Source organism: Scyliorhinus torazame, chromosome 4 (genome assembly GCF_047496885.1).
Source record: "Scyliorhinus torazame isolate Kashiwa2021f chromosome 4, sScyTor2.1, whole genome shotgun sequence".
Classification (NCBI taxonomy): Eukaryota; Metazoa; Chordata; class Chondrichthyes; order Carcharhiniformes; family Scyliorhinidae; genus Scyliorhinus; species Scyliorhinus torazame.
In genome coordinates this window covers 56,350,634-56,376,399 of record NC_092710.1, presented here as the reverse complement: position 1 = coordinate 56,376,399, position 25,766 = coordinate 56,350,634, and the positions used below count along the sequence as shown (strand labels likewise).

The following is a 25,766-nucleotide window of genomic DNA, read 5'->3' as shown; positions in this document are numbered from 1 at the left end:
TTGTTCATTATTATTAGTATCAGCGATAGTGATGTAACTTGCGTGGAGGGTCAGTCAGAGTCGAATTGCCACTCAGCTTTCCTATTTACTCTCAAATGCAGCTCACTTTTCTTGCCTCACGTTCTGACTTGGGTGGGGTGACAAGGTGCAGAGCAATGGGTTCCTGAGTCCTTCAGTCGAGGGCAGGAGAGTTGAACTTAAAAAAGCCACGCCAGCCTTTTTGTGGGGTGAGGGGGTAGTCGGGTTGGCAGTTTAGTCAGCGAGGTATGGGGTGTATCAAGGATGTGGGGTGTAGTCTTGGGGGATGCCTTGAAGCAGTCAGGGCATTAGGGGAGAGACGCGTGGGTGGTCGCATTGGTCAGTATTGTAGTTATGCAGGAGTTACAAGTGATTTTAATTGGATCAAATGTTCTTTTTTCTAGATATATATGATGGAAAGACAGTCAGTACCATCTGACATTTGCAATTTATTTTTATTTTTTCTGTAAATATTTTTATTGAAGATTACATTTGAACACTGTGCAGGAGATGATTGAAACGGTTATTATTTACAATTTATATGCTGTCCCTTTTTTAGTTAGGTGTTCTGGTTAAGTGTGCTCTGTGCACCACTTTAAACTACATGAGTCTTAGCCTTGCGCAGGAGGAGATGGAGTTGGCCGTAGTTAGTGCTTTGCTCCAGAGTCCCTAGCCTACTCCTCCCTAGTTCATCCTCCCACCTCTTGTCTTGCTCCGTCCAGTGGTGTTCTCGTCTTTCTAAAAGTCGTCCGTATATGCCCCCACAGTTCCCTTTTTCCATCCTGGTCCCTCCAGAACATCTGCTTTTGAAACTGCTGCTGGCTGTCTTTAATATGGTGGCAGCATTGCCTGAATCGGACTTCCCATGCAGCGCGTTGTAAAGGTCTCGTACGCACTGCCTGAGAGTGTGGTGGAGACATGTTCAATTGAAGCATTCGAAAGGGAGTGGGACTGTTATCTGAAAAGGAAGATTGTGCAGGGTTATGAGGAGAAGGTGGGGGAATGACACTTGGCGAATTGTTTATTCTGAAAGCCAGTGCAGACACCGTGGGTGAAATGGCCTCCTTCTGCTCTGTAACAATTTTGCCATTCTGCCTGCACTGTCTGAGTGGGCGGCTTTCCCTCGCCTGTCAGACATGAAGTGGCGGGTCTAGCAATAGTATGGAGTTGGTCAGCTCGGCTGGTTGGGTGGCTAGAGTGTGGTGCAGAATGACGTTAATGTTGAGGGTTTGATGCCCAAACCGGCTCGGGTAGTTCACGGAATCCCGCCTCCTTCCATTACCCCACACATACTAAAGTGCGTCTCTAAAACAACATACAACAAATTTGTCCCTGTGTAATGGCCATTTTTGGACTATGTTTAAATTACCTAACCCTGTCCGTAGTGCCATATTTCCAGCTTCCAGACCAAACTTTGATGAATCCCCAGCCATTATAGTCATCCTCACTAAAAGCTCCATTCCTGATCTGCTGACCAACCCATGTCCCTTCCTCGAGACTCAGGGTAAGGATATGATGAACCTGTACGTTTACATAGAAACATACATAGGCAATAGAAGCAGGAGGATGCCTCCGGCCCTTCGCACATGCTCTCCCATTCATTATGATCATGGCTGATCAGCAAGTTCAATTCCCTGATTCCACTCCCCCCCCCCCCATATCCCTTGATCCCTTTAGCCCAAGAGCGATATCAAATTACATAATGTTTTGGCCTCAACTATCTTTTGTGCTATTGAATTCCACAGATTCTCCACTCGCTGGGTGAAGAAATTCCTCCTCACATCCGTCCTAAAAGGTTTACCCCTTATCCTCAAACTATGCCCCTAGTTCTGGGCACCCTTCCCATCGGGAACATTCTTTCTGAATCTACCCTGTCTAATCCTGTTAGAATTTTCTATGAGACCCCCTCTTACTCTGCTAAACTCCAATGAATATAATCCTGACCAATTTAGTCTTTCCATACGTCAGTCCCGCCATCCCAGGAATCAGCCTGGTAAACCTTTGCTGCACTACCTCCATAGCAGAACATTCCTCCTCAGATATGGACACCCCCCAAAATGCACACGTTACTCCAGGTGTGACCTCACCTATGCCCTATGCAATTGCAGTAAAACATCCCTATTCCGATACTCAAATCCTCTCGCCACGAAGGCCAACATATCATTTTCCTTCTTGAATGCCAGTTGTACCTGCACACTTAATTTTAGCAACTTATGGACGAGGACACCAAGGTCTCGCTGAGTATCTACCTCTCAATTTACACCCATTCAAATAATAATCTGCCTTCCTATTTTCCTACCAAAGTGTCTAACATCACATTTATCCACATTATACTGCATCTGCCATGCGTGTGCCCACTCACTGGGTACAGTCCAAATCGTGCTGAAGCATCTCTGCAGCCTCCTCACAGCTCACCCTCCCACCCAACTTTGTATCATCTGCAAATTTGGAAACACTACATTTAGCTCACTGGGCTAAATCGCTGGCTTTGAAAGCAGACCAAGGCAGGCCAGCAGCATAGTTCAATTCCCGTACCAGCCTCCCTGAACAGGCGCCAGAATGTGGCGACTAGGGGCTTTTCACAGTAACTTCATTGAAGCCTACTCGTGACAATAAGCGATTTTCATTTCATTTCAGTTCCCTCGTCCAAATGATTAGTATATAATGTGGACAGTTGGGCCCTCGCACAAATCTCAGTGGGACCCCACTGGTAACTGTCTGCCAATCGGAAAAATAGCCATTTGTCTTCCACCATTAACGCCTGCACTTGGATTTTATTACAGCAATAGATTTTTTTCTTTCTATGGAAAGGAAAGTTGTGTTTCGAGTGTCCCTCCCTGTACATTATTGTTGTTAATACTGGTATGTTGAACAACATTGTGAATTTATCCTGATTGCTGATTTTTCTATCTCTGATCGCCAGTCTGAATGAGAACGCTCTCACAGATTCTTGTGTTGAGGCACTCGCCTCCACTTTCAGTACAAACGGGGCACTGATGGATCTGAACCTGGGCAATAATAAACTCGGAGATTCAGGAGTGAAACTGCTTTTCGAGGCTCTGAGCAATCCAGGCTGTAAAATACAGAGACTGGAGTAAGTAGCAGATTGAGATTGTGTTTATAATAACTGGATATCTAACAATATATATTGGGCACTGTTATGAGGACAATAGGTAAATACTGACAATTATTATCAGTGTCAGTGATCAGTTCCAACACCCTGGGCTTGTGCACAGTCAATTCTAGCCCCTCTTGTCACAGCACAAATGAATTATCCAATCATTCTTAGAAAAACACCCAATGTCATTGGCTCTTAGCTGCCCAATAATTACAGTCATCCGGTTTGCAAATTTAAACACAATTACCTTTCAGTTATAACAGGAACTACAATGAAATGAGCATCAAATGCAACTGGTTAACTATTATCTAATTCCTGGTCACCAGAGGCTCTCCTGGGCTCATCCATTCGGACACTCATTCTCTACAACACCTCTCGCCACCGGCAATTTCCCACCCTGCCTTCATGTCTCCCACTTCTAGAGCTTTACCTTATATTGGTGTAAGGACAGCAAGATTTGGATGTTGCCATCATTTTTTGTTGATTCCTGATGTGGTGCTCTCTTCTAGAAGCACACACATTTCCATTGTTACTCACCCATCAGCAACGCACACTACCCTATGCTGCTGACTGCCGAATGGTCCGCAGGATGCCTTCTGCATGCGACCGCTCCATCCTGGCAGTACACGGGTCACCCATAACTGATTGAAACTCTTTGTTGAAAGTCTGACATGTCTTTGCCAGTCAATGCAGCTATCTGGGCATTTGCAGTGGCTGCATGGGATCATGTTTCTACCAATTTCACTTTCCTCCTGATTAACATCTCAGGCTGTAAGTTTAACGTTGTGTCCCACACTCACTTTGTCAGAACACATCAGGTTATTGGACTTTGTTCGCTCAACAAGCACGGCCAAACTCTTCTCATCTCCTCGGCAATCTCCATCCAGACTAGCTAGGATTGAGGGGCAGATATTCTCCTACCCTCCTGAGGGATCAGAACTTCCGTACGAACCCGAGCAGCGTGGAGGAGCACCTCCATAGAAACGTCAGTGAATTGCGGAGTAACCTTTAATTTGCCTCCTGCCATCTCAGCACTTTGTTTAGTAACCAGGACCACCTTGCTGGTCCCTTCAGATCTGCTGCTTCTGAAAAGGCTGCCTTTAAATATGATGCCAGCATTGCCTGAACGGGGAGTTCCTCTGCAGCGAGTGGTTAAGGTCTGGAATGCACTGTCTGAGTGCGTGGTGGGGACACATTCAATTGAAACTAGAATTGGACTGTTATCTGAAAAGGAAGAATGTGTAGGGTTACGGGGAGAAGGGGGGAAAGACACTGAGTGAATTATCATTCGGAGAGCCAGTGTAGAGACCATGGGATAAATGGCCTCCTTCTGCTCTATAAGAATTCTCTGATTCTGCCTGTGCTGCCTGAGTGGGCAGCTTCCCCTCACCTGTCAGACATTAATTGTCCTGCTCTGGTTTAGTGTGGAGTTGGTTAGTTCAGTTGGTTCGGTGGCTAGAGTGTGATATAGAATTATGTTAATGTTGCGGGGTGGCTCCGCGTATCAGCTGTAGCCATTCACAAAGTCCTAACTCCTCCTATTGCCCCACGTGTTCCAAGTTGTGCCTCTAAAACCATACATATCAAATTGTCTCTCTCTAATGGAGAGTGATGTCAATGGTCCTTTATGGACTATGGTTAAATTACCTAACCCTGTCCACACTGCCACATCACCAGCTTCCCGACCAAATGTCGGTAATTTCCCAACGATAATCGTCATCAGCACTAAAAACTCCGTTCCTGAGCCATTGCCATTTTGTGCCTCTCCCTAGTGACTCAGGATAAGGACACATAGCGACGCTGTTACTTGTCTTGCACCATCATCCATTTTGTCGTTTAATCACTCCTGCACTTCCATTTTGTTCTTCCCTTGTCACCCTCATTGCCATTTCCTTGTCTCTTAAAACAAGTTAATTTTCTGCCATCTCCCAATTCTAATTAAACCATATCAATCTGAAACAATAACTACTTATCTCTTCACAATATTTCCAGTAATTTTAACTTGTATTTCAGATTTACAGCATCAATAGTATTTTGCCTTCTGTGTTAATGGAAATTGCATTTGAGGTTCCCACCATGTACCTTATTATTGTTACCAATGGCATGCCAGGGTTTAGCACTGCTGTCTCACAGGGCCAGAGACCAGGGTTTGATTCCGACCTCGGGTGATTGTGTTGCGTTTGTACGTTCTTCCCGTGTCTGCGTAGGTTTCCTCTGGGTTCTCCAGTTTTCTCCCATGTTCCAAAGATGTCCAGGTTAGGTGAATTGGCTAAATTTCCCCTAGGTGGGGTTCTGGGGATAGGATGGGGAATTTGGTCTAGGTGCAGGCTAGATGGGGAGAATGGCCTCTTTCTGCACTGTAAGGATTCTATGATTCTATTCTATGTATTCTAAAATCATTGGTGATTTACGCGGTTTCCTGTTATTTTTATTTCCCTGATCTCCAGGCTGAATAATAACACTCTCACAGATTCTTGTATCGAGAATCTCGCCTCCTTTCTCAGTAGAAACCGGACGCTAACAGATCTGAACCTGGGTATTAACAAACTGGGAGATTCAGGAGTGAAACTACTGTCGAAGGCACTGAGCCACCCGGACTTAAAAATACAGAAACTGCAGTAAGTACCATCTGACTATTACAGACTATCTGTGATTGTGTTTATAACAACTGGATATCTAACAATATATTTTGGGCACTGTTTTTAGTATAATGAATAACCTTTGTCCATTATCATAAATGTCAGGCCTAGAAATCTCCCCGAGTCCTTCAGTGGAGAGCAGGAGAGTTGAAGTTAAAGAAGTCCCGCCAGCCTTTTTTACGGGTTTAATGGGGTATTTGGGATGGGAAGTGTGGTTGGCTCAGGGTGGGGGTGTTTTTTTTCTGGGACTTGTGGATCGGTCCCTACACTTGTAGAAGTCCCTTGGATGATCAGGATAGTCAGTACTATAGTTGCACAGGAGAGATAAGTGGTTTAAATCGTTCCAACATTTTCTGGGCCTCTGTTACTGTAAAACAGTTGGAAATTTGAAATTCAAATCGGAGTATCAGATGGTTTCCATTGCAGGGCAATTACCCAACAGGAGTTTGATATTCTGGGGCAATTGTCATGCAGTCCTTATGTGGCATCTTCCCGAGGTCTTCTTGGAGTATTCCCAACCTCCCCAGGTATGGTGTCTAAAGGTACGGAATTTATGGACTCCTGTTATTTCTCTCTCTGATCCCAAGGCAATGTCGTCGTCTGTCTGTCCTACAGATCTTTGCACCAAGGGTGTAGTGGAATAATGTGGCTATGCACCCTCCAAAGACCACGGGTCTTCCTGTCACCCTGCAACATAGGTTATTCATGAAGGCCCGCCTTCTCAACCTGGCCCCTCGCCTGAGTTGTGGTGATGCTCGGGTAAAACTACCACCAGCCAGCTCGCCCCCTCATAGGGGAAAGCAGCCTCCAGTCATCTGGGGCTATGGGGGCTTTACCGTTTCTTTACATAGCCCTTGACTTGTGTGGTAGAGAAAAGAGTGATGAGAGGGCAATATCCATTCTGACACCTCGTCCAAATTGCTCCATGGGATTAGTGCTACTGGTCCCAGCACTATATCTTTTGGTTGCCGGAAGATGTCCTGTGTCTATCCATCCGACCACTCAGTCTCAGCCCCACAACACCTGTCACCATCAGCGCTTTCCCGCCCTGTTTCCAGGTCTCCCAGCTCCAGCGCTTCATCTTCTATTCACGCAAGGATGGTTCAATAAGGACTCTGCCACAACTTTTTGTTAATTCCCTTGCATTGTGTGCACTATTCTACAAGCACAGACATTCCCATTGTTACTCGCTATTGTAGTGAGAGACTATTATACAAAATAATCTGAGGATACTGAGATACAGAAGGATTATTTATCAGCCAACGCTTTTGGAGAGCACAAACTGAAAGAAAGGTTTCCGGAGCTGACTCGACAAGCTGAGAAATCTAGTAATATTTATACATTGTAGGTCATGCTGGCAAAGGCACCCTTTACATTTGAACATTGTCCGGTTTCAACTTTACATTAAACATGGTACAGGTGTTCACTCAGGCAGAGTGAATATTTTCTACCCTTTTCTTTCTATGGCACTTTTCCCAATATCTTCTCTTGATAACATTTTTGGATTTGTCTGCATCTTTTGGTCTTAGAAAAGTAGTCAGACAGAAAAAGCATGTTATTGAGGGGCTCACAGGTAGAGTGGAAAAACAAGTTTGCTGAGGTCACTAACATCCAGTTGAACTGGAAAACATGTTCTTGAGGATCTGGGAAAAACCTTTGCAAAGGTCACTAAAAAAACACATTTTAATAGAGGTCTCGCAGATGTCTTTTATCGCTACTTAAGCATTCAGCGACCATCGTTTGCCGCATCAGCATGTTACTGGTTGGTGTTATCCTCACTGGAGTTTTCTTCTACACTTCTAATATACTATATAATGCACAATGTAAGTTCAAAAAATCCCGGGTGCTCCGGTTTCCTCCCACAAGTCCCAAAAGACTTGTTAGGTGATTTGGACATTCTGAATTCTCCCTCTGTGTACCCGAACAGGCGCGTAGTGTGGCGACAAGGGGCCTTTCACAGTAACTTCATTGCAGTGTTAATGTAAGCCTACTTGTGACAATAATGAAGATTATTATTGGTCCGGCATCCAGCTTAGGTTTGTAAAGGCATGTGCTCAGACCATCTGTATTATAGGTCCTTTAGTACACTTGATCCCTTATCTTATTCCCGCATTAACGGAATCTAATTCCCCATCGCCACCTCCTGCATGATAATCCTCAATACCAGACCCCACAAAGCTGCGCACTGAGCCCCCTACTATACTCCCTGTACACACAAAACTATTTGGCACCAACTCCATCTACAGGTTTGTTGATGACACGCACGTAGTGGGTCGGATCTCGAATAATGACGAGTCAGAATACAGGAGGGAGATAGAGAACCTAGTGGAGCAGTATCACGACAACAATCTCTCCCTCAATGCCAGCAAAACGAAGGAGCCGGTCATTGACTCGAGGAAGCGAAGTATTGTACACACCCCTGTCTGCAACAACGGGGCCGACGTGGAGATGGTCAACAGCTTCAATTCCTAGGTGTTAGGTCATTCTCTCTTGCAACCTCATCCATCAGGCAGGAGATACAAAAGTCTGAGAACATGTGCTAACAGGTTCAAAAACAGCTGTTACCAGATTCCTGAATGAGCCACTTATCGACTGAACTGATCTCTTCACACATCTTCTAAAGAGTAGTACTAAACTCCATGGGCGAAATTCTCCGTTATCGGCGGAAAGTCCGCCGATCGGCGCAAAAAAACGGCGCAAATCCAACTTGCGTCACGTCGGAAAAATGGGTCGAAAGTCTCCGGCCCGAAATGGGCTAGCAGCGACGTAACGGGATCCGCGCTTGCGCAGTGGTTCACGCCGTGCAGCGTCATACGCGCTACACGGCGTGACGGCTCATAAGGCCGCGCTGCTCCCCCCACCCGACCGCAACACCTGACCGCAACACCCGACTGGATGGCTGGCCGTCGCTCAGCCCCGAGGTTCGAGTCACGCGATGTGGAGGCGCTCCTGGACGCGGTGGAGCAGAGGAGGGACACCCTGTATCCCGGGCACGGCCGCAGAGTTGCCCCACGCCACAGCCGGCATCTGTGGAGGGAAGTGGCAGAGGCCGTCACCGCTGTGGCCCTGACACCACGGACAGGCACCCAGTGCCACAAGAAGGTGAACGACCTCGTCAGAGCAGGCAGGGTGAGCCTCCCCATATCCTCCCTCCCCATATCCCCCCTCCCCCATATCCCCCTCCCCATATCCCCCCCTCTCCCATATCCCCCCTCCCCCATATCCCCCCTCCCCATATCCCCCCTCCCCCATATCCCCCTCCCCATATCCCCCCTCCCCCATATCCCCCCTCCCCCATATCCCCCCTCCCCCATATCCCCCTCCCCCATATCCCCCCTCCCCATATCCCCCTCCCCCATATCCCCCCTCCCCCATATCACCCATATCCCCCCTCCCCCATATCCCCCCTCCCCTGTATCCCCCCTCCCCCATATCCCCCCTTCCCCATATCCCCCCTTCCCCATATCCCCCTTCCCCATATCCCCCCTCCCCCATATCCCCCTCCCCATATCCCCCCTCCCCCATATCCCCCATACCCCCTACCCCCATATCCCCCTCCCCAAATCCCCCCTCCCCATATCCCTCCTCCCCATATCCCCCCTCCCCCATATCCCTCATATCCCACTCCCCATATCCCCCCTCCCCCATATCCCCCATATCCCCCTCCCCCATATCCCCCTCCCCCATATCCCTCCTCCCCATATCCCCCCTCCCCATATCCCCCTCCCCCATATCCCCCTCCCGCATATCCCCCTCCCCCATATCCCCCTCCCCCATATCCCCCTCCCCCTTATCCCCCCTCCCCCATATCCCCCCTTCCCCATATCCCCCCTCCCCCATATCCCCCCTCCCCCATATCCCCCTCCCCATATTCCCCCTCCCCCATACCCCCCACCCCCATATCCCCCTCCCCAAATCCCCCCTCCCCATATCCCTCCTCCCCATATCCCCCCTCCCCCATATCCCTCATATCCCCCCTCCCCCATATCCCCCTCCCCATATCCCCCTCCCCCATATCCCTCCTCCCCATATCCCCCCTCCCCTTATCCCCCTCCCCCATATCCCCCTCCCCCATATCCCCCTCCCCCTTATCCCCCCTCCCCCATATCCCCCCTCCCCCATATCCCCCCTCCCCCATGTCCCCCTCCCCCATGTCCCCCTCCCCCCTCCCCCATATCCCCCCTCCCCCCTCCCCATATACCCCCTCCCCCATATCCCCAAGTGAATCCAGCCCTAACCTTAACCTCTGCAATACACGCGCAACCGATGGCGTGCATTCATATACCTGCCTAACACTGTTGCCTTTTACCCCCCCTCCCGCACAGGATAAGCGCGCACACAACAATAGGGAGCATGTGAGGACTGGAGGAGGCCCCGCTGATGAGAGGCCACTGACCGAACACCAGGAAAGGGCCCTGGAACTGGCTGGCGGACCTGAGGACCGGGAGGTTGCTGATGCAGAGGTCGGGGGCGTAGTAGCAAGTGAGCCACCGACAGCCCGTCCCCATATCCCCCCTCCCCGATATCCCCCTCCCCCGTATCACCTGATCACTGCCTGATGTCTAACCATGCATGCTTCATTGTGTATCGCAGGACCAAACGTCCAGGCACCCATCCCCGCAGATGCACACCGCCCGCAGGATGCCCCTCGGAGACCACAGGAGACGGAGAGACACAAACCCTCCAGCATGCGATGCCCGCAGGATGCCCCTCGGAGGCCACGGGAGACGGAGAGACCCGGACCCTCCAGCATGCGACGCCCGCAGGATGCCCCTCGCACACCACGGGAGACGGAGAGACCCGCACCCTCCAGCATGCGACGCCCGCAGGATGCCCCTCGGAGGCCACGGGAGACGGAGAGACCCGGACCCTCCAGCATGCGACGCCCGCAGGATGCCCCTCGGAGGCCACGGGAGACGGAGAGACCTGGAGCAACAGGGAGACGACACCCCCGTCACGTGCAGGAGCGACCACCCAGCGATGAGGGGGGCAGCCACAGGCCCCCGTCACATCCGAGCCATGACACCACTACCCAGGACACCACTATCCAGGACACCCCTGCCCGGGACAGCACTACCCGGGACACCCCTACCCAGGACACCCCTACCCGGGACACCACTACCCGGGACAGCACTACCCGGGACAGCACTACCCGGGACAGCACTACCCGGGACACCACTACCCGGGACACCCCTACCCGGGACACCACTACCCGGGACAGCACTACCCAGGACAGCACTACCCGGGACAGCACTACCCGGGACAGCACTACCCAGGACACCACTACCCGGGACACCACTACCTGGGACACCACTACCCGGGACACCACTACCCGGGACACCACTACCCAGGACACCCCTACCCGGGACACCACTACCCGGGACAGCACTACCCGGGACAGCACTACCCAGGACACCACTACCCGGGACACCACTACCTGGGACGCCACTACCCGGGACACCACTACCTGGGACAGCACTGCCCAGGACACCCCTACCCGGGACAGCACTACCCAGGAAGACGAAATACCGGACAGTGACTCAGAGTGGATGGGTGGAGACGAACCCCCACCCCAAAGTGCCATGGACTCAGAGTGGGACGAAGAGCACGACACAACGCCACTGCTGTCACCAACACCCTCCACCATCGCAGAAACACTCACCTCGGTTGGGCACTTTAGTGATGAGGCGTCTGGTACACTCACTGGTGCGCACAACACAGCCGTCCCGGTACAGCAGGTGGAGGTAGGAGCAACAGAGGGACCGGGCGGTCGGAGGGCAGCCCAGTCCAAGCGAACATCTGCCGCCCAGATGGATCCCGGGTTCCTGGAGTTACCACACCCACACATAGATCCGATGCAACCACCGACCCGGAGACGAGCGAAGAGGGTGACGGGCGGCTTGCGGCGGCTGCAGTCGCAGGTGGAGGAGTCCACCCGCGTCCAGGAGCTAGGAGTGGTCCCGGTCATGCGTGCCACCCAGGCTGACACCGCACGGGTGGCGTCCGCGGTGGAGGCAATGGGTGCGATGGTGTCAGACATGGGGAACGGTTTGCAAGGCCTGGGGCCTTCCGTGCAGGCGGCGTCTGTGGCCCAGGACATGGCTGCCCTCTCACAGGAGGCCATGAGCCAGTGCCAGCGCCAGATGGCAGAGGCGCTCAACGCCATAGCCCAGTCTCTGCAGGCCATGGCCCAGTCTCAGCAGGCCATGGCCCAGTCTCAGCAGGCCATGGCCCAGTCTCTGCAGGCCATGGCCCAGTCTCTGCAGGCCTTCGCTGAGGGCATCGGCGCCAGTGGCCATGTGCGAGCCGGCGTCGCACTGTCACAGACGGGGTTTGCCAACCCCCTGGGCTCCATGGCTGCAAACCTGCAGACCCCTGTCGATACCAGCACGGGCCTCCAGGACTGGCAGCGCCAGATGTCGGGGGGGCGTCGGATGGCCAGTCCGTTCGCATCCCCCACCCATGTAGAGGCCTGGGGGCCATCGGGCACCCCGAGGGAGGAGGAGGTGGTGTGGTCCGTCCCGGCTCCCTCTGTAGGGGAGGTCCCGGTACACCGCGACACCTCGGACTCCCCCCCTTCCGTACCAGGTGCATCGGGTGGGCAACGGGCAGGACAGGCTGGCAGCTCGCCATCCCAGTCGCCCGGGCCGCAGCCTGGCCCATCTAGGCCAGGACGCCCCAGGAAACGGCCGCCAAAGGGATCCAGTGTCAGAGGGCAGGAATCACAGGAGTCCACCTCCAGTTCTGCTGTACCGTCTGGGGAACCGCGTAGACGTAGTCAAAGGGCCCGTAAGGCCAAACAATTAGACACTGAGTAAGTTGGCACGGGTGCAGGGCACAGATGAGTTTTAGGGGCTAGGGCACGTGCATGAACTCCTTTGGTTATTAAAGTCAATGTTACACCTACCGAAGCTGCCTTTGTGCTCTGTCCAAAGCGTGCGGGGGTGTCATGTACGTTGAGCGCAAGTGTGTGTGTGAGGGGTGGTCTTACCTCAGCCCTAGGTGAGTCTGCCCCCTTCCCCCTGGGCCGCCATCAACATCCCCCGGGCAGAGGACGGGACCGTGCGCTGCAGTGTCACAGCCGCATGCAGGGATGGTCCGGGTGGATGGTGGTACTGTGGCCATGGGTCAGACATAGTCCAACGATGTAGAGCCAGGAGCTCACCGCAGGGCGGGTTGTCATCATCCTCCATGGCCTGCGATAGACACGCGTCCACCCGCAACTGGGTGAGCCCGGCCCGTTGTGCCGCAGGTGGATCGGCAATGGGGGTGGTGGTGTGCATGCAGGTGGGGTGGGTGGGGTTGGGGAGGGGGGTGAGGGTGCTGGGTGGGTGGATGGGTGGGGGGTGTGGGTGGTCGGCTGTTGCCATGGTGTGCAGTCTGTGGCCATACTACCCGATTCCCGCGCCCATCTAGTCAGTGAAGCGGGCGGCTATCAGTCTGTCCCGTGCCCGCTGGGCCAGCCGGTAACGGTGGACAGCCACCCGCCTGTGTCTACCCCGTCTGCCCTGACCATTACCCCCATCCCCCTCATCTGGGGAGGACAGCGCCTCTTCCTGCTGCTCCTCCACTCCACCTCCTCTGCCTGCGGCACATCGCCCCTCTGCTGGGCTATGTTGTGCAGGACGCAGCACACCACAATGATGCGGCCGACCCTATCTGACCGATACTGGAGGGCGCCCCCAGAGAGGTCCAGGCACCTGAAACGCATCTTCAGCACGCCAAAGCACCTCTCGATCACTCCCCTTGTCACTACATGGGCATCATTGTAGCGGTTCTCCGCCTCATTGCGTGGCCTCCGTATAGGCGTCATCAGCCACGATCGCAATGGGTAGCCCCTGTCGCCCAGCAACCAGCCCCTCAGCCGGGGATGGCGTCCCTCGTACATGCCGGGAATGGATGACCGCGACAACACGTATGAGTCGTGTACACTGCCTGGGTAACGGGCGCAGACGTGCAGGATCATCATGCGGTGGTCGCAGTTCATCGAATAGGTCCCCTTCCTATTGGTGAACACGGCCCTGTTATCTGCAGGTGGCCGCACGGCGACGTGCATCCCATCGATCGCGCCCTGGACCATGAGGAACCGGGCCACGGCAGAGAAGCCCACGGCCCGGGCATCTTGGCTGGCCCGGTCCACGGGGAAGCGGACGTAGCGGTGCGCCATGGCATATAGGGCATCTGTCACTGCCCGGATGCACCGATGCACCGATGTCTGCGATATGCCGGACAGGTCCCCACTCGGTGCCTGGAATGACCCCTTTGCATAAAAGTTCAGGGCCACCGTAACCTTGACGGACACGGGGAGAGGGTGTCCCCCACCAGTGCCACGCGGTGACAGGTGTGCCAGCAGGTGGCAGATGTGTGCCACGGTTTCCCGGCTCATCCGGAGTCTCCTCCTGCATTCCCGGTCCGTGAGGTCCTGGTATGACTGCCGGGGCCGGTACACACGGGGCGCCCTCGGGTGCCTCCGTTGCCGTGGGGTCGCGACGTCCTCCTCCCCCTCCTCGTCCTGTTGGTCAGGTGTCCCTCCAGCCTGGGCGGCTGCCGCCTGTCCCTCTGCGGCAGCCTGCGCCGCCTCCCTGGCACGCTCCTCCTCCTCCTCCTCCTCCTCCTCATCCAGGGCAACATAGACATGAGCGGCTGCCGCCACAGCGGCCAACATCGCTGGATGATCGGAAAACATGACGGCCTGGTGGGGGGAGGGGAACGACGACATGTCATCATTGCTCATATCCCCTCCTCCCCCCAGCCAGGTGGCATGGACCGCATGGGTCCAACTGTTGGAGGCTGGCACCTGGCCTGGTGGACCAACTCACTTGCCCTCCCATTCCCCTCCCCGGCACGGACCCCCCCCCCAACCTCCACCCAGGCACGGACCCCCCCAACCTCCACCCCGGCACGGACCCCCCCCCCCCCAACCTCCACCCCGGCACGGACCACCCATCCCCCTCCCCGGCACGGACCCCCCCCAACCTCCACCCCGGCACGGACCCCCCCCCAACCTCCACCCCGGCACGGACCCCCCATCCCCCTCCCCGGCACGGACCTCCCCCCAACCTCCACCCCGGCACGGACCCCCCCTCCCACAACCTCCACCCCGGCACGGACCCCCCAACCTCCACCCCGGCACGGACCCCCCATCCCCGTCCCCGGCACGGACCCCCCCAACCTCCACCCTGGCACAAACCCCCCCAACCTCCACCCCGGCACGGACCCCCCCCCCAACCTCCACCCCGGCACGGACCACCCATCCCCCTCCCCGGCACGGACCCCCCCCCAACCTCCACCCCGGCACGGACCCCCCACAACCTCCACCATGGCACGGACCCCCCATCCCCCTCCCCGGCACGGACCTCCCCCCAACCTCCACCCCGGCACGGACCACCCCCAACCTCCACCACCCGGCACGGACCCCCCCCAACCTCCACCCCGGCACGGATCCCCCATCCCCGTCCCCGGCACGGACCCCCCCAACCTCCACCCTGGCACGGACCCCCCATCCCCCTCCCCGGCACGGACCCCCCCCAACCTCCACCCCGGCACGGACCCCCCCCCAACCTCCACCCCGGCACGGACCCCCCCCAACCTCCACCCCGTCACGGACACCCCCCAACCTCAACCCCGGCACGGACCCCCCATCCCCCTCCCGGCACAGACCCCCCCCTCCAACCTCCACCCCGGCACGGACCCCCCCCCAACCTCCACCCCGGCACGGACCACCCCCCCCCAACCTCCACCCCGGCACAGACACCCCCCAACCTCCACCCCGGCACGGACCCCACCCCAACCTCCACCCCGGAACGGACACCCCATCCCCCTCCCCGGCACGGCCCCCCCCCAACCTCCACCCCGGAACGGACACCCCATCCCCCTCCCCGGCACGGACCCCCCCCAACCTCCACCCCGGCACGGACCACCCCATCCCCCTCCCCGGCACGGACCCCTCCCCCCAACCTCCACCCCGGCATGGACCCCCCCTCAACCTCCACCCCGGCACGGACCCCCCATCCTCCTCCCCGGCACGGACCCCCTCCCCCAACCTCCACCCCGGCACGGACCCCCCATCCCCCTCCCTGGCACGGACCCACCCCCCCCATCTCCACCCCGGCACGGACCTCACCCCCCCAACATCCACCCCGGCACGGACCCCCGTCCCCAACCTCCTCCCCGGCACGGACCCACCCCCAACCTCCACCCCGGCACGGACCCCCCCCCAAACTCCACCCCGGCACGGACCCCCCCCAACCTCCACCCCGGCACGGACCCCCCATCCCCCTCCCCGGCACGAACCCCCCCCCAACCTCCACCCCGGCACGGACCCCCCCCCCAACCTCCACCCCGGCACGGACCCCCCATCCCCCTCCCCGGCACGGACCCCCCCCCCAACCTGCAACCCGGCATGGACCCCCCACCCCCCCAACCTCCACCCCGGCACGGACACCCCCCAACCTCCACCCCGGCACAGACTCCCCCCCAACCTCCACCCCGGCACGGACCCCCATCCCCCTCCCCGGCACGGACCCCCCCCAACCTCCACCCCAGCACGGACCCCCCATCCCCCTCCCCGGCACGGACCCCCACCCCCAACCTCCACCCCGGCAAGGTTCCCCCCCAACCTCCACCCCGGCACGGACCCCCCCCCAACCTCCACCCCGGCACGGACCCCCCATCCCCTCCCCGGCACGGACCCCCTCCCCCAACCTCCACCCCGGCACGGGCCCCCCATCCCCCTCCCTGGCACGGACCCAACCCCCACCCCGGCACGGACCCCCCCCCAACCTCCACCACGGCACGGACCCCCCATCCCCCTCCCCGGCACGAACCCCCCCCCCCAATCTCCACCCCGGCACGGACCCCCCCCCAACCTCCACCCCGGCACGGTTCCCCCTCCAACCTCCACCCCGGCACGGACCCCCCCCCCAACCTCCACCCTGGCACGGACCCCCCATCCCCCTCCCCGGCACGGACCCCCTCCCCCAACCTCCAGCCCGGCACGGACCCCCCTTCCCCTCCCCGGCACCCCCCCCCCCAACCTCCGCCCCGGCACGAACCCCCCCCCCCAACCTCCACCCCGGCACGGACACCCCCCCCAAACCTCCACCCCGGCACGGACCCCCCCCCCCAACCTCCACCCCGGCACGGACCCCCTCCCAACCTCCACCCCGGCACGGACCCCCTCCCCAACCTCCTCCCCGGCACGCACCCCCCCCCCAACCTCCTCCCCGGCACGGACCCCCCCCCAACCTCCACCCCGGCACGGACCCCCTCCCAACCTCCACCCCGGCACGGACCCCCCCCCAACCTCCTCCCCGGCACGGACCCCCCCCCAACCTCCTCCCCGGCACGGACCCCCCCCCCCACCTCCACCCCGGCACGGACCCCCCCCCAACCTCCACCCCGGCACGCACCCCCCCCCCAACCTCCACCCCGGCACGGACCCCCCCCCCAACCTCCACCCCGGCACGGACCCCCCCCAACCTCCACCCCGGCACGGACCCCCCCCCCAACCTCCACCCCGGCACGGACCCCCCCCAACCTCCACCCCGGCACTGACCCCCCCCCCAACCTCCACCCCGGCACAGACCCCCCCAACCTCCACCCCGGCACGGACCCCCCCCCACAACCTCCACCCCGGCACGGACCCCCCATCCCCCTCCCCGGCACGGACCCCCCCCCCCAACCTCCACCCCGGCATGGAGCCCCCCCCCAACCTCCAGCCCGGCACGGACCCCCCATCCCCCTCCCCGGCACGGACCCCCCCCCAACCTCCGCCCCGGCACGGACCCCCCCCCCCAACCTCCACCCCGGCACGGACCCCCCACAACCTCCACCCCGGCACGGACCCCCCCCCCAAGCTCCACCCCGGCACGGACCCCCCCCCCCAACCTCCACCCCGGCAAGGACCCCCCCCCAACCTCCACCCCGGCACGGACCGCCCCCCCAACATCAACCCCGGCACGGACCCCCCATCCCCCTCCGCAGCACGGACCCCCCCCCAACCTCCACCCCGGCACAGACCCCCCCCCAACCTCCACCCCGGCACGGACCCGCCCCCCCAACCTCCACCCCGGCACGGACCCCCCCCCAACCTCCACCCCGGCACAGACCCCCTCCCGGCACTCCCCCGGAGCCCAGCCTACTCTAACCACCCCCCCGCCCACCCACCCCCCCCGCCGCACACACAACCCGAGACACACCTCTCCTCACACATTCAGACTGCGGCCACGCCATCGCCTGCCCAGAGCCAACCCCCCAGGCCGTCACTCACCTCCACGCTGGTCGGCGTGAACCTGGAGCACAGGGTCACGCCGATGAAAAGGAGGTTTAATTTACGTCGACGTGAACGGTCATCACGTCGACGGGACTTCGGCCCATCCGGAAGGGAGAATATCGGCAGGCCGAAAATCGGCTGCCTTGCGCAGACCCGTGACATTCTCTGCGGCAGCGGCGCCATTAACGCCCCGCCGACTTTTCTCCCTTCGGAGACTTCGGCAACCGGCGGGGGCGGGATTCACGGCGGCCAACGGCCATTCTCCGACCCTCTGAGGGGGTAGGAGAATGACGCCCCATATGCTTCAGCCGATGCCTGTGTCTATGTGTTTACATTGTGTATTTATGCATGTCCTATGAGTTTGGACCGATCTGCCTGGATTGTATGCAGAACAATACTTTTCATTGTACCTCGGTACACGTGACAAAAATCAAATCCAACTTCTAATGTGCCTTTCTAGGCAAACTAGTTATATAATCAATATCATGTGGATTATGATCAGGATATGGGAGAGAATGAGAACCCATGGTGTGTTTGTATGTTTGATCCAAATTCCATAGATCCTCCCACAATGTTAAGGAAGCTATTTGTTCAGTATCATTTATTAACGCTTTGGTTTGTTGTTCGAGTGTATAGTGTGTTCTGTACGCTCATTCAGTCCGTATCCAAATCTCGGTCAGGTGCTCTGGCAATAGGGGGATTGTGTTAGGTTACCTTTATGCTTTCCATAACTTGAATATCAACAGTACGAAGTCTTACAACACCAGGTTAAAGTCCAACAGGTTTGTTTCGAATCACTAGCTTTTGGAGCGCTGCTCCTTCCTCAGGTGAATGAAGAGGTGGGTTCCAGAAACATATACATATAGACAAAGTCAAAGATGCCAGACAATGCTTGGAATGCGAGTCTTTGCAGGTAATTAAGTCTTTACAGGTCCTGACGGAGCAACTGGACAGAGGAATAATCACAAGTTAAAGAGGCAGATCGTGGGGATACCTGAGGGCATCGAGGGAGTGGAGGCCGTCAAGTGTGTGGCGAGGATTCTGCAACAGTTAATGGGTGAGGGGGCCATTGACCGGCTCCTTGAATTGGATTGGGCATACAGGGCACTGAGGAGGAGGTCATAGGTGTGCGAGCCATCGAGGGTGATGCTGGTGCAGGTGCATCGTTCTTTGGACAAGAAAAGATTTTGAAATGGGCGAAGCAGACCGGGAGGTGCACCTGGAATGGGCGAAGCAGACCAGGAGGAGCACCTGGAATGGGGGAAGCAGACCGGGAGGTGCACCTGGAATGGGCGAAGCAGACCAGGAGGAGCACCTGGAATGGGCGAAGCAGACCAGGAGGTGCACCTGGAATGGGCGAAGCAGACCAGGAGGTGCACCTGGAATGGGCGAAGCAGACCAGGAGGTGCACCTGGAATGGGGGAAGCAGACCAGGAGGTGCACCTGGAATGGGGGAAGCAGACCAGGAGGTGCACCTGGAATGGGCGAAGCAGACCAGGAGGAGCACCTGGAATGGGCGAAGCAGACCAGGAGGTGCACCTGGAATGGGCGAAGCAGACCAGGAGGAGCACCTGGAATGGGGGAAGCAGACCAGGAGGAGCACCTGGAATGGGCGAAGCAGACCAGGAGGTGCACCTGGAATGGGCGAAGCAGACCAGGAGGAGCACCTGGAATGGGCGAAGCAGACCAGGAGGAGCACCTGGAATGGGCGAAGCAGACCAGGAGGTGCACCTGGAATGGGCGAAGCAGACCAGGAGGTGCACCTGGAATGGGGGAAGCAGACCAGGAGGTGCACCTGGAATGGGCGAAGCAGACCAGGAGGTGCACCTGGAATGGGCGAAGCAGACCAGGAGGAGCACCTGGAATGGGGGAAGCAGACCAGGAGGTGCACCTGGAATGGGCGAAGCAGACCAGGAGGTGCACCTGGAATGGGCGAAGCAGACCGGGAGGTGCACCTGGAATGGGCGAAGCAGACCGGGAGGTTCACCTGGGAAGGGAGTGAGCTACAGGTCTAATATGGCCTGGATGCAGAGTTGGTGAAGAGGGGAGCCGAGTTCAATCGGATAAAGGCTGCCCTCTTCAAAAAGGGGGTGAAGTTCGGGCTTTGTAGCCTGCCCGCTTGTGGGTGGCACACCAGAAGCAGTTTTATTTTGTCTCGCCAGAGGAGGCGATGGACCATGGACTGGGGGAAGCGCGAGGAATATGAGCTTTGGAAAGAAGCTATGTGTGTATATTAAAGTGTATCGGACGGGGAGGGCGGGTTTTGACGGAGGAGCGGAGAAGGTGAGTGTTCCTTTTGTTCTTCTTTGTTTGTCGGTGCTTGGGAGGAGGGGAGAGAAGTGGACTGGAGAGGGTGGTTGGGAGGAGGGGAGAGGAGTGGACTGGAGGGCGTGCTTGGGAGGAGGGGAGAGAAGTGGACTGGAGGGGGTGGTTGGGAGGAGGGGAGAGGAGTGGACTGGAGGGGGTGGTTGGGAGGAGGGGAGAGGAGTGGACTGGAGGGGGTGCTTGGGAGGAGGGGAGAGAAGTGGACTGGAGAGGGTGGTTGGGAGGAGGGGAGAGGAGTGGACTGGAGGGGGTGGTTGGGAGGAGGGGAGAGGAGTGGACTGGAGAGGGTGGTTGGGAGGAGGGGAGAGGAGTGGACTGGAGGTGGTGGTTGGGAGGAGGGGAGAGGAGTGGACTGGAGAGGGTGGTTGGGAGGAGGGGAGAGGAGTGGACTGGAGGTGGTGGTTGGGAGGAGGGGAGAGGAGTGGACTGGAGAGGGTGGTTGGGAGGAGGGGAGAGGAGTGGACTGGAGGTGGTGGTTGGGAAGAGGGGAGAGGAGTGGACTGGAGGTGGTGGTTGGGAGGAGGGGAGAGGAGTGGACTGGAGGTGGTGGTTGGGAGGAGGGGAGAGGAGTGGACTGGAGGGGGTGCTTGGGAGGAGGGGAGAGGAGTGGACTGGAGAGGGTGGTTGGGAGGAGGGGAGAGGAGTGGACTGGAGGTGGTGGTTGGGAGGAGGGGAGAGGAGTGGACTGGAGGGGGTGCTTGGGAGGAGGGGAGAGAAGTGGACTGGAGAGGGTGGTTGGGAGGAGGGGAGAGGAGTGGATTGGAGAGGGTGGTTGGGAGGAGGGGAGAGGAGTGGATTGGAGGGGGTAGTTGGGAGGAGGGGAGAGGAGTGGACAGGAGGGGGAAGGGAAGCTAGAGGCCTTGGGAGGGAGCCACCATGCTAGCTGAGCAGGTTAGTTAACGGAAGTTAAGTAGGCGGGTCGTCAGGAGGAAGGTGTGGGGAGGAGGCTGGGGTTGGTTCTTTGTTGGGGGTAGGGGGGTTGCTCACATGAGTGTGGTTGGCGTGGCGCAGCTGGGAAGGGAGAGATGGTGGCAGACATCCGAGGGTGGACCCGGAGGGGCGTGTGCTGTGGGCTGGTGGCTGGCTCAAAAAGCTGATATGGCTGATCGGTTTTGGCGATGTGATCGATTTTCTAGGTCCTCAACCTTCCCCATTAGTGTCCCTTGCATCACCACCAGCCTTTCATTCTCTGTCTCCAGTGAGGCGATCCAATTGGTCTGTTCGGTCACGGCCTTCTCCAGCTCTCTGATTGTTGCCTCCTGCGTCTCTAGACGCCGTTCTGTCTTTTCCAATGCTGCTTCGAGGGTGACCAGTGCCTCCATTACCACTACTTTCGCCGTCGCCGTCATTTCAAGTTGGATGGCCTCGTTGAGCTCTTGGAGTTGCTGTGTTAGGAATTCCCGCCATTCATTCATCGGGATGTAGCCCAGCTTATGTTTTGGGTGTCTATCCCGTTCGGGTGTGACGGGTGCCTCGTCGTCCTGCATCCTCGCCATCAACTCTATCTTGCTCGCCAGGTTTTTACTGCCTCTGCTGTCCTTTCCGCTCCTCAGATTGTTGAGGCCTGGCATGTTTCGTTCGTTTTGGTGGTGTTGGAGGATGGTGGGTTTTTCGCCGCTGGGTTTCCTGAGCTATTTTGGGTAAAAGTGCAGAATTTCGAATTTCCATGAGTAGAACCACCTTTCGTGCGTCCCCTCAGCACATCCCTGTCACCGGAAGCCCCTCCAGATCCATGTTCTAAACAAAATACAGGGGTCCAGTGTGCTTGAGGTGGAATTGATTAATTTCTCAGTCTAAGCTCCGAGCTTCTGCCAGAAAGAGTTTACTCACTTTTCTGTTGTCGGCAAGTCTGTTTCAAAGTGCCCCGTGTTCCTTTAGTAATTGTCCCTTTTGATGAGTAAACTGCCCTACCTCTGATTTCCCTGACTGACAAATATCAAGGTAACATTTACACAAATCAATATTTCTATCTTCTCTTTTCCATTCATTCGTTTATCCGAACATTCCTTAAGCTTCTCTGGGATTCAGGATGGGTCCCAGTCTTCCGGAGTCACTTTGACTCATATTCTCATTTTTTTATCTGCCAAAACCAATAATAAAACAAACCCATGAACGTTCACATCAGACAAAAGCAAAACACACTCCTCACTGCTAAAAAATTCAAATAGTTTATTCTCAATGTTCTCTCGCAGCTATAGAACCCCAAAGGCTGAAAACTGCAAACTCACCATTCCTTCCTTCAAATTTAGACAGACGCAGGATCACTTTCACAATTCTAAGTGTTGCTCTTTTTAACCTTAGTCTATTTGCTCTGATTACGTCACCTTTGCTCACGAGTCGCCAGGTATCTTTATGATACCGCCACGTGGTTCAAGTTCAGGTTATGATTAATAACACAGCACACCGCTTAGTAAGGATTAAAACAACAGTCATTTATTATATACAACAAGCAATATTAATACCCTAATACTACTTTCTATATAACAAACCTATCACTACTGGCCAATACTTAACTTAGGAAGAGCCCACCAGGTCAGGGAAACGAATGGCTTGTCCAATCAGATCTGGCCCGCGGGGTTCAAAAGGCTGCTACAGGTCGGTGGCTAGGTGTCTCTACCGGATAGCGATCGCTGGATTCAAACTTACTGTTGCCGGTTGCTGTTCTTGCGAAGGTCTCGAGCAGGCGAAGAGGAGAGAGAGAGAGATCTGAACTTGGACCCCCACTTTTATAGGGCCCAGGGGCTTCCCGCCTCCCGGGGCGGCCCTTGACCCTGAGTCCCAAGTGATTGGATTCTGTCCCCAGTCTCTGGTGTCGATGTGTCCAATGGTGAGGCGATTCCTCGATCGGGGGGTGGTCGCTCACCTTTCTTTGTTTCGGCCACTGCAGGCGCCGACAGGTCTGGCACGGTATTCAATTGCTAATACGTTGCAATTGTTCCCGGGGATAGCCGATTAAACTGCAGATGTCTGGATAGATGGGCTGCAAACAGTCCTGAATGCAACTGCAAATACCTGGGTTGATGGGCTGTTGATAGCCCTGAGTATCGATCTGGGCTAACTTCCCCAGAGCCGAATATGCAATACTGTCTGCAGCTGCCTGCTTGTGTCTTGTTAGCTGCTTTTCCCAGCAGTCTTTCGGGTTAGCCATTTTAAACTGGGTTTTGGCCAGATTAATCGGAACGCAGCCATTTTACGTGGCTACATAAGTACCCCTAGAAATATGCGACACTCACATTAAACAAGCAAGGAATCAAACCTAAACGACATACAAGGCCAGAGGACAGGGGGTTATCAAATCATTAGTTTGCTGAAACAAAACAGTACTTACAGACACTCAACGGATTCAATTCTACAGAAAAGAATTTGCACTTCATTTCTCTCTGTTTTTGTTGCCTTTTCACACAGCATTTGAGCTATAATGTGGGCTGTGAACTTGATTCCTTACTGTTTTCCGAATTATCTTCACCTCACTTGTGACTAGTTGGGATTTAGATTGTGGGAAACAGACTGTTTTACATTTTGTTCAGGCACACAATCAGCTGGTGCAATGTCTCGTCGACATCTCGCCGCCTGAAACTATCACAACGAACATTTCTGTTGTCCCAATTACCCTTTTAACTTCATTAGAACTGAAATTATTTTGTTCCATTTAAGTCAATTTCCAATGCCTGATTTTATAGGCATCACCATTTTTTCTTGATTCAAAATATCAGGCGTTTTCCCAACCAAACAAATTATCATCAACAACAACATTTGTTCCTTGTGGGGGGATGTGACAAATGCAGTAGAATTATCACACTTATTGCAAATTCCTCCGGAGTATGCTTCAAATTTTCACAATTAACTGGTGTTGTTGCATCCGCACAAGTCCACAATTAAACCTCCTATGAATGAACATAGACAGATACATAATCATAGTCACGCAAGTTTCCGGGCAAAACAAATCAGCTGTTATCTGAAATGGTCATTTTCTTTTTGTACAGAACCTAAAAGGGCGTGGAATGGGCGGAGAGGCCTGGCACGAGTTTGCGTTCTTTCGCGTAATGTAAAAAAAACTTCTCTTGTTCCGTTTGCTTCAATTTTGCCTCAGTTTCTTTTGTCGACCCTTTTCCCCTGTAATTTCCAACATTGGCTCCTCGACTAAAGTTTCAAGAAATAATTTGTGAAATGTATTAACAGAATCTCAACAGTTTTTTAAACTCAAATGTGCTGGGAAGTTCAAATTGGATTGCTGCCAAACTGTCGTCTTATTTTTTGGGGGGGTTGGGCACAGACTGGCCTAACAATTTCTAAACATATAGCTTAATTTCAAACCTATCTCTTGAATCCTAGCGGTTTGAATTTCTTTTAAACACAGTTTGACATTAAATGAAGTTTAGCTTCCTATCCGAACTGATTTTAAACATTTTTCACAGAACTGAACACGACAGTAACAAACCTCTTACTCGCATGTGTCAAAACAGAAACAGTAAATTTATTTGCCACATTTTAAATGTTACTGTTCCTAACTCGCTAGCACAAGGGAAGGGAGAATATATGACTGAATGTTTCGGACAGATTCTTCCTTCGTAATCACAACAGGATTCGTACCTTTCCTTATCAACTTACTGTTGTGTTGCGCTGCTTCGGATAACACAGGCTGCTACTTGATGCAGTCTAACTAAAGGATGCTCCAGACTCTGAAATGAGTTCAACGTGTTTATTGAACTATTAACACAGTTCTCAAATGAGTTTGACTCTCTGCTAATCTAACTGTAGTAACTCAGTCTAACTGTGCCAGCTTGCTCTAAGCCACGTGCTGGGGTGTGATGCTGCTGATTAACCCTGTCTAACTCTCTAGATGTCTGTTTGGGGAAAGAGGCAGGGTGTGAGTGCCTCATCCCTTTTATAGTGCTTATGTCATGCCCCCTTGTGGTGATGCCACCTCTTGAGTGTCCTGACTGCCCATTGGTTGTGTCCTATTCTGACTGTTCATTGGTTGCATGTTTGCATATCATGACAATTATGCCAAGCTCGGAGTGGCCTTGGTTAAAATTTACAAAATGCTTTTTCACAGAAAGAATTTTTTGAGACACAAGTCCCATCCCACACTGACTACACACCCCAGCCCCACCCCGCTGGTTGGTGTCTTTATCCTGATTGGAATTTTCTTCTACTGTTCTAATATACTATAGATATGTTCAAAAAATCCCTAAGACTCCCTAAATGACTCTAGTTATTATCTGCCTAATAAAGTGTTGTAATTACACCCTATTCATTGGTACCCCCCCTTATATTCATCCATCAAAGATGCACACTGCCCTATGCAGGTGGCAGCCTGACTGTCTATCATGTCTCCTTAGGGATGTATCCTGCCTGTGACCACTCCATAATGGCAGTGATTGAGATCCTT

The 25,766-nt window shown here is 55.4% G+C and overlaps 1 protein-coding gene across 1 annotated transcript in view; it reads left to right on the top strand.

The window, feature by feature from the left end:
* LOC140410232 (NACHT, LRR and PYD domains-containing protein 3-like) overlaps window positions 1-25,766 on the top strand; it is a 197,696-nt gene that overhangs the window by 112,450 nt on the left and 59,480 nt on the right. The window contains exons 11-12 of the mRNA XM_072498184.1: window positions 2,942-3,112; window positions 5,584-5,754. Of these exons, the coding sequence (XP_072354285.1) occupies window positions 2,942-3,112; window positions 5,584-5,754 (342 nt within the window). The remainder of the gene's footprint in view (window positions 1-2,941; window positions 3,113-5,583; window positions 5,755-25,766) is intronic.